Source organism: Theobroma cacao, chromosome 10 (assembly GCF_000208745.1).
Source record: "Theobroma cacao cultivar B97-61/B2 chromosome 10, Criollo_cocoa_genome_V2, whole genome shotgun sequence".
In the NCBI taxonomy this organism is placed as follows: Eukaryota; Viridiplantae; Streptophyta; class Magnoliopsida; order Malvales; family Malvaceae; genus Theobroma; species Theobroma cacao.
Genome location: NC_030859.1, coordinates 1,855,838 through 1,870,792, shown reverse-complemented (window position 1 = coordinate 1,870,792; position 14,955 = coordinate 1,855,838). Strand labels below are relative to the sequence as shown.

At 36.1% G+C, this 14,955-nt stretch overlaps 2 protein-coding genes and 2 pseudogenes across 2 annotated transcripts; 3 read left to right on the top strand and 1 right to left on the bottom strand.

Annotated features, from left to right (window-relative positions):
• Positions 1,573–5,220, bottom strand: LOC18586057. Its single transcript, XM_007009203.2, has 5 exons — positions 5,166–5,220; positions 3,074–4,877; positions 2,320–2,521; positions 2,047–2,237; positions 1,573–1,963 (listed from the first exon to the last, which is right to left on the bottom strand). Exons 2-5 carry the CDS (start codon positions 4,857–4,859, stop codon positions 1,893–1,895), a joined length of 2,250 nt encoding a protein of 749 aa, XP_007009265.2. The 5' UTR covers positions 4,860–4,877; positions 5,166–5,220; the 3' UTR covers positions 1,573–1,892.
• Positions 7,270–8,581, top strand: LOC18586056 (thaumatin-like protein). The gene is made up of 2 exons (XM_007009202.2): positions 7,270–7,525; positions 7,637–8,581. The coding sequence occupies exons 1-2, from the start codon at positions 7,453–7,455 to the stop codon at positions 8,308–8,310; spliced, it is 747 nt and encodes a 248-aa protein (XP_007009264.1). The 5' UTR covers positions 7,270–7,452; the 3' UTR covers positions 8,311–8,581.
• Positions 9,438–11,358, top strand: LOC18586054 (annotated as a pseudogene).
• LOC18586053 lies at positions 12,210–14,006 on the top strand (annotated as a pseudogene).

Here is a 14,955-nt window from a genome sequence, read left to right as displayed (position 1 = left end):
ATTTTAGCAACTTGATTGGTATACTTTACCAATCTTTTCTTTAGGACAGATAAAAGTAATCATTAAGCAGTTTGATCATATTTCCTGACAATCAGTGCATACCCACTATTAGATATGGTACTTCAACAGACAGGGCAAGCGGTGTCAAGCAATTACCTCAGACATTCTAGCTTTTTCTTGAGTAGGAATAATGGAAAGGAAAGACTGAGAAGTTGATGCACTGTAATGAATAAACTGCACAAACTCTTTTCTTGTTGGATAGCATTTGCAAATGGATGAAAGAAAGTTAGCATACTATCTACCAAACACAATCTAAAATTAGCAGGTGAATAAGGGACAAGAAGGGATAGCATGGACAAAAAAAGAAAGAAGTCCTGTTTACCAGGAGTCCAGGGCAACTAGAATCTTGCTTGTTCCTGTTTCTGCATGACATTCTCAAGTGAGTGTACCGGAGTTTAAGAGGATCATATGCCATTTAAGAATGTTGAAGGAAAGCATAAGCACAACCACTTTACTGGAGCAGATACCTCAAAATCGACACAATCATACCATTGTAAAAATTAGCCAGAAGGGCACCAAGGACATTACCTGTTACTGTGTTCATGTTTGCTCAAAAGAAATCATGAAAGGCATAATAAGACCCAAAAGAGAGGTGGAATAGCGAACAAGACTTCTTCACAGGCCATCCAATGGTTTTTGTGATGCAAAAATGAGACTTGAATATTCACAGAGAATGAGCTAGTGGTTCAAGTAGTAGCCAACCTTCTAAATATCAAAGAACTAAATGAAAGTCAGATAAACTTGAGTTTTCAATCATCTTGAGGAATTTCCAATTTTCTTCCTAGTTATCAGGAATAAAGTGACATGATCAACCACTATATACTGTCATCGATCTGCCAAATGAGCACATAACTATCCAAACTTTACAACACAAATTGAAATGAGCATTAACCTTTCCTTTGGAGTTTGATCCTCCAATGATTGCAGATGCTTCTTCAATTAGGGAAGTAAAAATGTGGTCAGAAGAAAGGACAAAAATAATTGGTAAAATTTGGGGTAAAGTAGCCTACCTCACCCTATTTAAAGAAAAAAAAAAAGATGAAGAAACTGGAAGATTACCAGATCTCTTAAGACCTTATACCTCTAAATTAACATTTGCTCCCTCTGTTTATTGAACCTGACTACAATCTTCTCTTTCTGGGTCTTAACCATACCCACTGCTTCAGAATCATGTGTTTCAGCATCAGCAATACTACAGTTTTTTTCTTGGCCACTAGCAATACTACAGTTTAGTACTTGCTAATGCTTTCAACCTCATCGAAAAACTGGAAAGGAAAGGTAGACGAATGAATATGATTCAAATGGGGGCAGCTAGAAGGTTCACATCCTTCTTTCAATACTCAGGCAAAGATTGAAGAGTAGGGACAACCTACTTGGATGAACTGCAGTCATGATGATAAAATTATACTGAAATCAAACGCCAAGTAGCTATTACAATGTAATTCCAACATCAGAGGTTAGCAACAATTCATGGTACTAGATCGCAAAGTCCATGATAAGTCACATCAGAGATAAATATCAGCCAAATGGTCAAGCATGTGCTTTAAAATGCCCTTTTTTGGGTTAAAATGAAAGGTCAGGTCTATACTTGAACTTTGTACAATCGTCCAACCCTGAATTGATAAAAATTGCTAACACATTGTCGGATCCTACGTAAGAATCTAATCTTTGTTGATGTTCCTAATATTTTTAAGGATGATGGAGCAATTCCTATGAATATAGTAATTACATTAACTTACACTATTTTTGTCTGGTTGATATCAGTGCAGAAAACACAGGTCACCATCTAAGACTATCTGGATTAGAGATGGTCTTTCTTGAATGGTCTTCTGCTAGCCTACTACATTATCTTCAGCATTTTCCTGCTCTTTCACTCCATTGAAAATCTCATAATCATCAAAACCTGCATGAAAAGATTCAATAGATAAAAAAATAAAGAAAGAAACTTGCTTAGTTAGATTATCATATCGAAGAAACAATAATTACCTGCACCTAACTCCTCAACTTCATCACTTGAAGGACCTAAAAGCATTGTGTTCACAGAAAGTGGATCAAGTGCTGTCCAATCTGAATGAGTATAGTCCTCCAAAAATGTGTCATTTCCCATCACCCAGTCTTCAATGGTTGCATCAAATGACATGGGTTGCATAGAAACCTGTTCCTTGCTTTCACAACCTCTGTAAGAAAATTAATTAGCTAACAATAGGATTTTTTTTTTGAACCGAACACTAAACCATGTATGCGAGAGTTTTCACTTACATTTGTCTTAATTGCAAGTTGCATTGAACAAAGATGAGGTCCCTGAACCGCTGCTGCTCTAAGAAGTTCCTTGTTTCATGCAATTTTTCAAAAGGAATTGAATTCTGCTTAAGCCCAAGAGTACTGCAAGTTTGACTAAGGACATGGATAGCCAAACGAGCCAAATTTGGACAACTTCCTCCATATGTTGACCACCATTCAGCTATAACAAGCAGTATACAAAAGCAAAGATTAGCTACTACTAAGATATTAGGGAAAAGAATATCACAACAGGATATTAAGATGGAAAAGTACACACATTATGCTTTCAACATGGATGTTCTATATGTAACAAAGGTACTTCATACCAGGTAGGTTTAACATATTATCCATTGTCCACACACAAGTAAAACTTTGGAACTCAAGTCATATATAACAATGAAAACAATGCGTACAACAATCCAAATCACCTATGATTAGTCATGGACTTTTTCCTCTGAAAGTTCTTCGATGGCCAAAATTGCCATTCCTTGGCCCAAAAAACATGTCATTCAAACCAAAACTTGAAGGAAAACATTTTTATGACTTCATGGTTCTAGTATTTCTGGTAAAGGCACGTAAATTATAACAAAAGAATTTAAGTTGAAATATAGTAGCAAGAAATATTAAAGAATCCATTAAATACTCTTACCAGGAATCATAAATTATGACAAAAGAATTTAAGTTAAAATATAGCAGCCAAAAATAACAAAGAATCTATAACATATACTCTCACCAGGAAGTAAAGTATCTCTAGCTCTAACTGCCATCTTCCTCCCAAAATCTCCAACGGTATTCTTGTATGAGTTTATCTCCTTGCTAATTTTATCCTGGACTTTTACATCAGGAACCAATTTCTCTATACAATCAAGCATCCCTGACAGCATCTCATTAGGCATGTCTCCTTCCATGCTATAAAAGAACTTGGGATTAAGGTAGAAACCAGCAGCATGAAGAGGATGATGCCATTGTTGTTCCCACCAGTGATCTATAATATTCCAATAGATCATATACTCATTCCTTTTAACTAATTCTTTTTTAATTGTTTCTTTTGCCCGATACATTCCAGCATAAACATATCCCATTGCAGGCCTCTTCTTGCTCCCAACCATTCTCAGAACTCGAAGGAGAGGATTGGTTAACTGGGTAATCAGAACACTGGAGGACCAAAATGATGGATTACTCACTAAATCCAACATCTCCAGTCCCCCTGGTTTCTTTGAATATGGGCAGTCCATCCACTCCTGTGAAGTAACCATAGCCTGCAAGTTGTTCTTAAGATCAATCATCTGTTTCAATGTTGTAAAGTTTGTAGCTGAGCAAGTGACTGCTGGTTCTACAATATCATTGCCAAAAGTATACCTTCTTACCATATTCAACACAACACTATGGTTATAGACAAATCTCGTAATAGATCTAGCTTGCTCAATTATCACATTTATCCACTCAAGTTTCGCAAAATCTTCAAGTATCAAGTTTATACAATGTGCTGCACAAGGGGTCCAATACAGAGTAGGGAAAGTTTCAGCTAACCTCCTCCCAGCAACAATATATTGTTCTTCAGCATTAGTGATTACTTGTAAGACATGCTTAGATCCAACTTCTTCCACCACTTGCTTAAGTAATTCATACAGAGCATCTGAAGAATTTATTACACTAGAGGCATCCACAGATTTCAAAAACACTGTTCCTTCAGGACAATACACCAGAAAGTTCAGCAAGATTCTACCAGTTTGAGTGTTCCATTGATTAACCAGAATAGAACAACCGGTCCTTACCCATGCTGCTGTTACTTTATCATTATCGCTCTTCACTTCTTCCACTGATTTCTTCAATATCCAACCTTGAAGATCACTACACGAAGGCATTACCACCCCAGATCCTCCTGAGATAATAGCGTCAACCATTGGCTGGAAATAAACTGAATTAACTGCATCCAAAGGTGCTCCAATATCAAACAAAAATCGCCCTATGGCCACATGTACATGATTGTTTACTCTCTTTGCACCTAACCCAACTGTGTTAACTACAAGAGCATTAGACTCAGCAGCAGAACTTTTACCTTTTCCCCTCTTTCTCCTATCCCCAGAAACATTACTTGTTCCTTCTCGATTAACTAACAAACTTGAACTAGGCTGAAGTGTATCTGGTCCTTCAATCATAAGCAGTCCAGTATTAGTGTCAACCTGATTATCATACGTATCTATCTCACTAGAAACCTGATTAGCATTACTCATCTCCTCTGCAATCTTTTGCTTTTTCCTCTTCTTCACTTCAACCCCATCCAAACTTTCTCGCATTAGAAGACGAACGTCAGATGGAACGTGGAAACAAGTAGAAGCATTACCCTTTTGACCAGCCAAATGTTCCTTAATCCTATGAATCCCACCACCTCTAAATATTTTGCCACAATATATGCACTTCAATTGCACCCTTTCACCATTCCTAAACATCTGACAATGTTTCCATGCTGGGTCATGTTTCTGTGATGTTATTGGTATTGGTTCTAAATTTGATGCCATTTTCTCACCACTCACAACCTTAAAACAAACAAAAGAAAAAACCCAGAATTCTTAAGTCTTCTATCATAATAACATCAACAAAAACAAGAACAAAAACATTGTAATAAACATGTTTATATTAAACTCATCAAAAACAAACGAAGAATTAGAACAGTTGCATTTGACAGAATTATTATCATAACTGAAATAACTAACATGAATAGAAATTGAAATAAACAACATCAAACTATATAATAAACATGTTAACATTAAACAAACCAATAATTAAAATAAAATAAAATAAAAAAGAAAAGAAAAAGAGCTTACTTGTAATTCTGTTGAATTGGATTTTCAGAGGGAGCGGTAATTGAAAGAGAACCGAGTTAAGGGAGTTGGTGAGGGAATAAAAAACCGAGGGTTAAGGAAACCGGATGGACCGGTTAGGGTACGGGATAAGCCGGTTGGTTTATCTAACAATAGTTCGAGTTTTACCGGGTCATCAGGTCATTTATAATTGAGCCGGTTTTACAAAACCAGAAACCGGGTCTTCCGGTCACATTCTCTTAACAGCCCGAGTCGTTTACAATGATCAATAAAAGCATCCCGCTAAACCGGCCGGTGGCCGGATTTTTCCTTTCTGGCTTGAACCGGCAAGTTTCTTATGGTTCGTGACCGGTAATGTCGTTTTTTTGGGTTTCTTTTGATAAAAAAAGGCTTTTTGATTTGCTGTTTAATTTCCATCATTTTCTCAGGAATCTAACAGAGGGTTAAATGTTGGAAATGGGTAAGATTTAAAATTAGGGTTCTCTTCCAAAAATAAGCACTATCCATGAACTAAATTTAGAAAGTTAATTAAGTTAATTTTTTTATTAAAATTTTCTTTTTGCTGGTTTATTTATTGCAAATTCCTGTTATATCAATTAAAAGTGGTGCATTATTTTAGGTACACATCATTATCTAAAGAGATTTTATTAAGGAACTAACAATTTTCTTCCAAGGTTATTGCTTCTAATACTAAATCTTGCCTATGATAAAGTCTTTTCTTTTTTGCTTTAAAGAATCAGTTTTGAAGAGACTATGTTGTAGTGATGGTGTGTCTGCATTAAGGGTATTTGTTTATATATATTTTTTACCCCATGACTACTGGAATGTTGGAAGTGATGTGTTGCCAAGTTTCAACTAAGAAGACAAAGAAAATGTGGGGGATCCAACAACTGGTTGAATCTTCTCTTTTGAAGGTTATGCAAAGTGCAGAAATTGCCTGTTTTGAGTTTATGTCATATATATATCAGGTTTCTGGCAGGGTAAAAGATGGGTTCCTACTCCAAAGTCCACTGACTCTGTAGAAAGATCAACTGTGACTACTATTTTATCAGAATTATTGGAAGAAAGCTTCACATTTCTTCCCAAGCCAATTTGATTTGTATGACAAATTTTCCTATGTTGAGAATGAATGAGAGTGCTTTTGCCTTGCAGCATTGTTGTCAGCTTAGACATCTCTCTTCCTTTTATGCTAGGGTCTTTCTCTGGCTTTCATAATCTTTTTTCTAATACCTAAAGGACTGATGTTAGCAGGTTAGCTATTCTTTACTCCAATCCCTTCTTTCACTTTTGCTTTTCCTAATATATAGGTTACAGTTTTGACATTCATTCTCAAGGGATTTCATTTTCTTTAGTTATTTTATTGCCACCCAAACAAAACTTAAGTGACCCAATTTTTGAGAGCTTCGAGGATTGCTGACAGTGAATACAGCTTGCACCATTGAAAATGCTGCGCTAAAACAGGAAATTTACTCATTTGCTACTTTTCTTTTTCAAACTAGGTTTATGACCCCATTAAAGTTTCTTTTGTAACAGGAAAATTGGGGACACAAATGAAAGAATCTTATGCTAAAAAAGCAAACAATAATGTGGGAAGCACATGATTGGGTCCTTTGAAATAAAATTCTAACTTTATCTTTTTGAAAAAATTATGATGCACATATACAGCACTATCTCCTGTTGGAAAAGATTATGATATAATACTTATCTATATTAAAAGAAATTAAAATTTTCTTGTTTTAGTTGATTAAAGATACGTGTATTCATTATTAAGTTGAATATTCAGATGTGACAGTGAAAAGAATATAATAATTAGTACCTTTACCTTGTAATTATATCTGTCATATCTCATGACTGTGCTTGGATTTGCATAAGTTTCAAGCTCTTGTGAGGATTGTGAAACTGATATTCAGGACAGTATTAGGTGCTACACTTTTTTCTTTGGGTAAAGGGAATTGCTTGGGGCAAAAGCTCTCTGAATTCTGATATATAATTCGGTGCTTAAAATCTTTAACTAATACTTGATATATTTTAAAATTAAGTTTAAGCTTAATCTGTTTCTTCTGATGGTATTAAGAACAAAGTGTAGCAAAGTAATACAAGCCAAAGATAACGGGAGAAAACAGAGTACATAAAACCAAGAAAGTAACCATTTCTTTATGGGTTAGCAAACCGTATTTACACTTGCGGTTACACAAAGTTAAAATCCTTCATAGTGGAGAGAAAAAGGGAGACCATTCTCACAATATACTCTAGCAAGCAACAAGCAGTTCCATCATCAATTTCCAAACAAATGCCAACCCCTTCGATTCTCTTCTGCTTCTTCTTCTATTTCTTCTGCATTTTCATCTCCTTCTCCCTGACAGGTATCGAGTTCTGCCACATTGTTCTTCTACATGTACTTGCTTTAGTCACTAGTCTAAAGCTTTGTCTTGCTTGAGGAACTGAACTATTTACATTGTGATCTTTTCTTGCAGATGGCACCCAACTCATACTAGTAAACAACTGTCAAGAAAGCATATGGCCTGGAATCCTCGGCAGTGCAGGCCATGAAACTCCCAGAGAGGGAGGTTTCCATCTCTCCTGTGGTGAACAGACAGTCCTGGAATTACCTGAACGATGGTCAGGTAGAATCTGGCCAAGACAAGGCTGCTGTTTTGACCAAACCGGCAAAGGTTCATGTCAGACTGGAGACTGTGCAGGGCTTTTAGAATGCAAAGGCACTGGAGGCAAACCACCGGCAACTCTTGTTGAAATGACACTTGGTGGTCCAACATCTCCCTTACATTATTACGATGTGAGTTTGGTCGATGGATTCAATGTTCCTGTCTCAATGGTGCCCATAGGTGGTGGCGTTGGATGTGGGGTCGCCGCTTGTGAGGCTGATCTGAATGTCTGTTGCCCTGCTGCCTTGGTTGTGAAGAAAGAAGGGAAGGTGGTGGGGTGCAAGAGTGCATGTTTGGCTGCAAAAACAGATAGGTATTGCTGCACTGGAGAGTTTGCCAATCCCAAAAGTTGCGCACCTACGGTTTTTGCTAATCTGTTTAAGGCCATTTGCCCCAGGGCGTATAGCTATGCTTATGATGATTCTTCAAGTCTTAAGACTTGCAGGGCTCCTCGCTATGTCATTACATTCTGCCCTCCTAATTGATGGAATTGGATATACTTACTGTAACTGTTGCTGAGCACTGGCTTTCTGTTGTGGTTGGTTCGAGTTTAATTTTTATTCTGTCATGAGTAACTGTATGTCTGTAGTTCAAGTTGATAAGAAATCTAGATTAGTTCAAGTTGGCAAGTTTTCAATTGTTTTGTTTTGTTAATATTGTGGCTTTATTGTATGTTCTTGTACTGATTTCACGGTAGATGCTCATTTTCTGTGATTATTTTCATGTTTTCATCTTTTGAGTGTTCTCTTTTTGCTTCATTGGCTGAAGTTGAATCTTTACCTGTCCCATACTTGTCCTTGATAACTTAACTAGAATCATAATCTTCCCTAAAAAACCATCAAATTACAAAGTCATTAACATAGAACCTGGTGTTATGTGATTTTAACAGGTTTTTCTATTTTCTCTGAGAAAAATATCCACCAAATTAAGTTCAGAAAAATCTTGTTGAAATCAGCGTACAACTTCTTTTAATGGAAAAAATAAGTTGAAACTGCAAGCTGAGGGATTCTTCATTGATATCAGAGCATCTACATATCACCAAGTAATCCAGACTTGAATTCTGCAGTTGTAACTTGGATATGGGTTTGGCAATGGTCATTCCCCCATCTTGATTGGTGGGTTTTTTGCATTCATCCCTTACTGAATTCTGAGCAGGAAACCTGTTTACTGCTTAGTTGGTTATGATCCCATGACAAGAGAATAGAATAAGCACTAGAAAATGTCATAATTTGATTAGGTAGATGGAGAAACTAAAGTCAGAACCACAAGGTTCCCAATAACCCAACTTGCTTCTTTAAACAGCCAATAATAATGTATGATCAAAAACAGAATTTTGGTTGTTTTGTTCTGAACAAAGAGAATTAAAATTCAAAATCTCAGAAGTTTATTTAATCAAATTGCCGTGTTTATATAGCCAAAAACAATGGCCAACAACAAATGAATGACAGTGATTACCATCTTAAACTAGCAAGTCAAACAAAAAGGAAAGCTCCAAAATTGCCAGGGAGGAATTTTAAAGAAGACCAATGCCAGATTCCCATAGCTTTTAACTCAGCAGAAGCAATGTTCCTGTAATTTGCTTATATATAAACCTGACTTCAGAAACCATGCTTAGGATCTAAAAATGGATCTGAAAGTTGAAAATGGATGTATTCAAGAAGATAAGGGTTTGGGCCGGGGGAAGTCTTTGCCTGTGAAGAGTGTCCAGGAAATAGTGAGGAATGATTCTCAGTCATTTCCAGAACGATACATTCAAGAACACAAGGACAGGCCATAGTTTCTGAGACCTTACCTGCCTCACTTGAAATTCCAATCATAGATTTCTCCTTGCTAGCCAAAGGAGATGGAGATGAAAGAAGGAAGCTAGACCTTGCTTGCAAGGAATGGGGATTTTTTCAGGTAAATAAGCAATTTTAAACTTCTATCTGGTTTTGTGATTTAATGAAGTACATGAATCTCTACTCCTACTGTCCTACAGATAACAAATCATGGTGTAGCAGATGAGGTCCTGCACAAGATGAAGTCAGCTGTGGCAGCTTTCTTTGCACTGCCGCTCGAAGAGAAAAAGAAGTATGCAATAGCAGAAAATGATCTTCACGGATATGGGCAAGGCTGTGTAGTCTCAGAACAGCAGAAACTCGATTGGTGTGACATGATGGCATTAATGACTCTCCCTCCTGAAAGCAGGAATTTCAAGTTCTGGCCACTCACTTTACCAGGTTTCAAGTATGGTAATCTCTCTTGACCCTATTGATGTATATAAATAACCACCAATACACAACATGATATGAAGATCCTACAATAAACTTTGATCACAACAAAGAATCCTAACTAATCCCTGGGATGATTGAATTGTCATGTGTTACATATATGTTTTCTCATAATTGTTTTCACCAGAGAGGCAGTGGAAGTATACTCAACAGAAGTTCAAAAGGTTGCTGACGAGATCAATGCTAACTTATCACCATTGATGGGGATGGATATGTTGAATGTAATGCTTGCAAGTGTCTAAGTAAAGACAGAGACATGGTTTTTTGTTATTTAAATGCTGTGCAGGAAATTGTTTTTGTTGTGCTGTACAAAGAACACCATACGTGGTGTTATGCATGTACCTTGTAACTGATGCTTTACACTTGTTTGTTTAGTTTGACAAGTGTTAATGATGTTTCTATGTGCATGTTAACTGTTCTGTAAATATATATAGTGAAAACAATGAAATGAAAAAGTTCTGATGGTTTTTTATGCAAACTCTGTTTCATCAATAAAGTAGAGGCTAATATCAGTAGCCTATATCCTTGTTTGACTGCAATCTCAACAGGATAGAGATGGTCTGAAAAGGTTGCACGGGAAGCTCAAACAACTTTTGAGAATGAACTATTGCCCACCTTGTTCAAGGCCTGATCTTGTTCTTGGTATTAGCCCCCATTCTGATGGAGGCTCATTAACTTTGCTTCTGCAAGATGATGAGATCACCGGCCTCCAAATTAGGCACAAAGAAGAGTGGATTCCTGTTAAACCAATTCCAAATTCTCTTGTGATGAACATTGGTGATGCTGTTGAGGTAGTTATAGTTATCCAAATACTTCTGGGTGAAGATTTTCGATTATCAGGCAACCCTGCATTGTTTCGTTTTTCCTTTTTGGTTTTCAGATTCTGAGCAATGGCATGTACAGAAGCATTGAACACAGAGCCATCACGAATGAGAAGAAAGAAAGGATTTCAGTCTCTGCATTTGCATTTGTAGATGATGAACTAGAAATCGGTCCACTTGACTCAATGGTGGAAGATCTCAATCGCCCTAGAATGTATCAAAAAATCAAGTACGTTGACTACATCGGGCAAGTTTCAGCAAGGAAAATGGGGGGAAAAGCTCAGACTGACTTGGTGAAGTTACAAAGCCAGTAACCCCAGTTTTTTTCTCTTAATTTCTGTATTATTACTAGATGAAAGTGTGGCAACTATTTGCATTGTAAAGAATCCTTTCTCAGCCTTGCATGGTTAAGCTAAGAAAATTCTTGTTGAAAAGTCGGTTTGCATCCAAGACACACTCTTTTCCCTCATGAAATCTAGAATCTTCACCTACCAAGTTCTTTTTTTAATGGAGAAAAACAGGTTCATATTTTCAAGCTGAGGAATTCTTCAGTGATGTCAGAGTATGTACATAGCCCCAGTAACCCAGACTTGACAATCTCAGAATGGACTGCAAGAAAACATGAAGGAAAAGTGCTTAATCCTACGCGAATGTGGGTAATTTTCCTTGATTCCATGACACAACAAAATAGAATATAAGCAATATAAAATACCAGTACCTCAAGGTTTCCCCCATATATATATATATATATATATATATATATATACANCCTACTATATATATATATATATATATATATATATATCCAACTTGCATGTTGGAATTGCCAACACGAAACGCCAAAGGCGATTGAGAAAAAATAATTGAAGTTCCCTATTTCTATATTCAACATATACTAATAAATTGGCAGGTCATCCTGAAGGAAAACGCCTAAATTTCCTGAAATGGAGGTTTCACAGGAAGATAAGGATATCGTTGGGTTAAATTTTAGACAATTTCAACGTTCAAAACCTACTGTTATGTAAGAAATTATCTGAAAGGTTTGGACACTTTTTAACTATCTTTCAACATTTTGGCATCGACTGTGGCAAAGACAGAGCCATTTTCCCTCGTCACCTTCCCTACAAGAAAACAAAGGACAGTCTGGCTGCTAATTTCTGGAACCTGACATCTTCACTTGGAAAGTTCCTAGACATAGATTTGTCCTAGGGAGCCAAAGGAGATGAAACCTGATAGAAAAAGGCCAGGATGTGAGTTTGGTTGATCAGACTTGAATGTTCCTGTCCTGTCTCGATGGAGCCAATTGCCAAACCTATAGGTGCGGTGGCTTGGGATGTAGTAGTAGGGTTGGTTTACGTACTGCCCCCTTATTGACGGGATATGATACTTTGTCTTCTGCTATTTGATTCGAGTTTATTCATTCTATTACGGTCATTGTCTGTATCAAAAATATTAAATCGAAAAGTCACTAATTAGACGAAACCTTCATGTTGCACAGTTTAATAAGTTTTCACATTGTTAAAAAATAATTTAAATAGAAAAAATCCATATAAAAATATATAAATAAATTCTAAAATTATTTAAAAAATCAATCTTAACAATTTACTTAAAAGAATTAACTAGTGTAATCATAAATAATTTAATAATGATAATAATCTTAATTTCTAGATAAAATTAACAACAAATAAAAATTAACAAATAGAATAACAAAAATCTCAATGGAAAGTAATTCATTGAAAAAATATTAAGGGTTATCAATAAATAATTCAATGGGAAGCAATTCTCTAAAATTAATTACAAAAATTAAATACAATATTAATAAACAATTCAATAAAAAAGTAATCTCGAATAAATAACTTAATTATTCACAAAAATATAAGCAAATGAAAAAAACACCCAAATAATTTGTAGAAAAGCAATCAAACAATTCCTAAATAAATAAGTAATAACTAACATTAAGTACTTAATCAAATTCTTTACCAGGAATTTCAAGTTCTCGCCACTCTCTTTACCAGGTTCCAAGTATGTATTCTCTCCTGAAACTGATACCATCGTATTTCTATCTGCAAAAAGAAAAAAAAACTTATAACAAAGTTTGACTGACTAATTTTTAGACTGCAATTCCTGGGATTGAGATTGAATTATTTTCCATTTTTTGTTAAAATTGTTTTTCTCAGAGATGCAATAGAAGAATGTTCAGCAGAAGTGCAGAAGGTTGCTGAGGAGCTCTATGCTAACTTTTCAGTTTTGATGGGGTTGGATAGAGATGGTCTAAAAAGGTTGCAAGGAGAGCTCAAACAAGGAATAAGGATGAACTATTACCCTGTCTGTTCAAGGCCTGATCTTGTTCTTGGTATTAGCCCTCATTCTGATGGTAGCACATTCACCTTGCTTCTGCAAGATGATGAGGTCACTGGTCTCCAAATTAAGCACAAACAAGTACGGGTTCCTGTTAAACCAATTCCAAATTCTCTTTTGGTCAACGTTGGTGATGCTACTGAGGTACCTATAATTTTCAAAACTAAGTGTTCCTAGAGCACACAGAGATCATGCACTAACTACCAAATGCTCGGACGTAAGTATACATTTAATACTAAGACCCTAACCATATTTCACATTTCCTTTTTTTTTTTCTCTTCAGATTCAGAGCAATGGAATGCACAAAATCATTGAACATAGAGCCATCACAAATGAGGAGAAACCAAGAATATCAATTGCAACATTTGTATTTCCAGATGATGAACAGGAAATTGGTCCACTTGAATCAATGATAGATGACAGTCATCGCCCTAGAATGTATAGAAATATTAAGTATGTTTTTTTTGAAAGGAAATATTAAGTATGTTGATTACATAAAAGAAAAGTTTGCAAGGAGAATGGAGGGAAAAGCTCACACCGACTTTGTGAAGTTACAAAGCAAGTAAACTCTAGCTGTTCTCTTCTTTTCTTTATCTGTCTAGACTAAACTGCAGCCACTAAAAAAGCAGCCATGACCAAATAATTTGCTCTTGGAAGCAATACTAGGGTCTTTTTTACTAAGAAGAAGCTATCCAGTAGCTTGTATCAGCTCTATATACAAGTGACCAAATATAATAATGTCTACTATATCATAGCTTGCTTGATTTGGTCTTCCTATAATTTTTTATCTGTTTTCTCATTATGCTGAAAGCTAGGCAGAGGACATGATTGATCCAGAAAATGGCACACTTAACAAACATGTACTCTGTCTTTTTTTTTTTTTTTTTTTGAAATTTCATTTGTATTGAAGGAAGGGAGAACCTGAGTTCACCAGTTACAACAGTTTTGTAAGGTTATGCCCCAACTAAGGACCAGGTGTATACCATTACAAAATTCTCTCATTGTCAAATTCTCAAACCGACCTGTGCACCCACAGCAAAAACAGCCAACCCCACTAACATTTTGTGATACCCAACATCTCACATCTAATGTGAATATGATTATTAAAACTTATATAACAATTCAAGTCCACCACTACTTATAACTTGAATTTAAATTTTTTAGAACCACGTGGTTTAAGCTAAAAAAGCTGCTGAATCAATAATTGAACTTGGGTCATTTGATGCTAAGAGCCATGTCGTTTAGGCTCAAAAAGCTGCTGGACCATGAAAAGATAACACCCAACAGTGACACAGTACCCGCATCATCAAAGACCACAACAATCAAGCAAAGGGAGACCAACCAATAGCACTTCCACTACCCATCAACCGCGTAGGGACGCACCATCTCAAGTAACGCCATCATAATCATCACTCCAAGAGGAGCAGACCTGCCTTTTCTAACCATTAATCAGCATTGGAAAGAATTATTCGATGGCTTTCCATGGTTCATCTCATGTTTTAAACTTCAGAGCATAAGTGGCCATGCATGTATACTAATTTCTCTGTGAGAAAAGAAAATTCTTAGTAAAATCGATTTACATGTCTGTTCTCATTAGAGATTAAATCTTGAATCTTCACCTACCAACCTTTTCTTTTACTGGAAAAACAGATTAAACAATTTCAAGTTGGGGGGGATTATC

What these genes read in the sequence shown, in the direction of transcription:
- LOC18586057 (XM_007009203.2), bottom strand. Translation starts at nt 4,859, where the DNA reads ATGGCATCAAATTTAGAACCAATACCAATAACATCACAGAAACATGAC. An exon ending in TAGAGATACTTTACTTCCTG is followed by an intron (nt 2,522 to 3,073) that starts GTGAGAGTATAT and finishes TGCTTGTTATAG; the next exon opens with CTGAATGGTGGTCAACATAT. An exon ending in AGTTGAGGAGTTAGGTGCAG is followed by an intron (nt 1,964 to 2,046) that starts GTAATTATTGTT and finishes CTTTTCATGCAG; the next exon opens with GTTTTGATGATTATGAGATT.
- LOC18586056 (XM_007009202.2), top strand. Translation starts at nt 7,453, where the DNA reads ATGCCAACCCCTTCGATTCTCTTCTGCTTCTTCTTCTATTTCTTCTGC. An exon ending in CATCTCCTTCTCCCTGACAG is followed by an intron (nt 7,526 to 7,636) that starts GTATCGAGTTCT and finishes CTTTTCTTGCAG; the next exon opens with ATGGCACCCAACTCATACTA.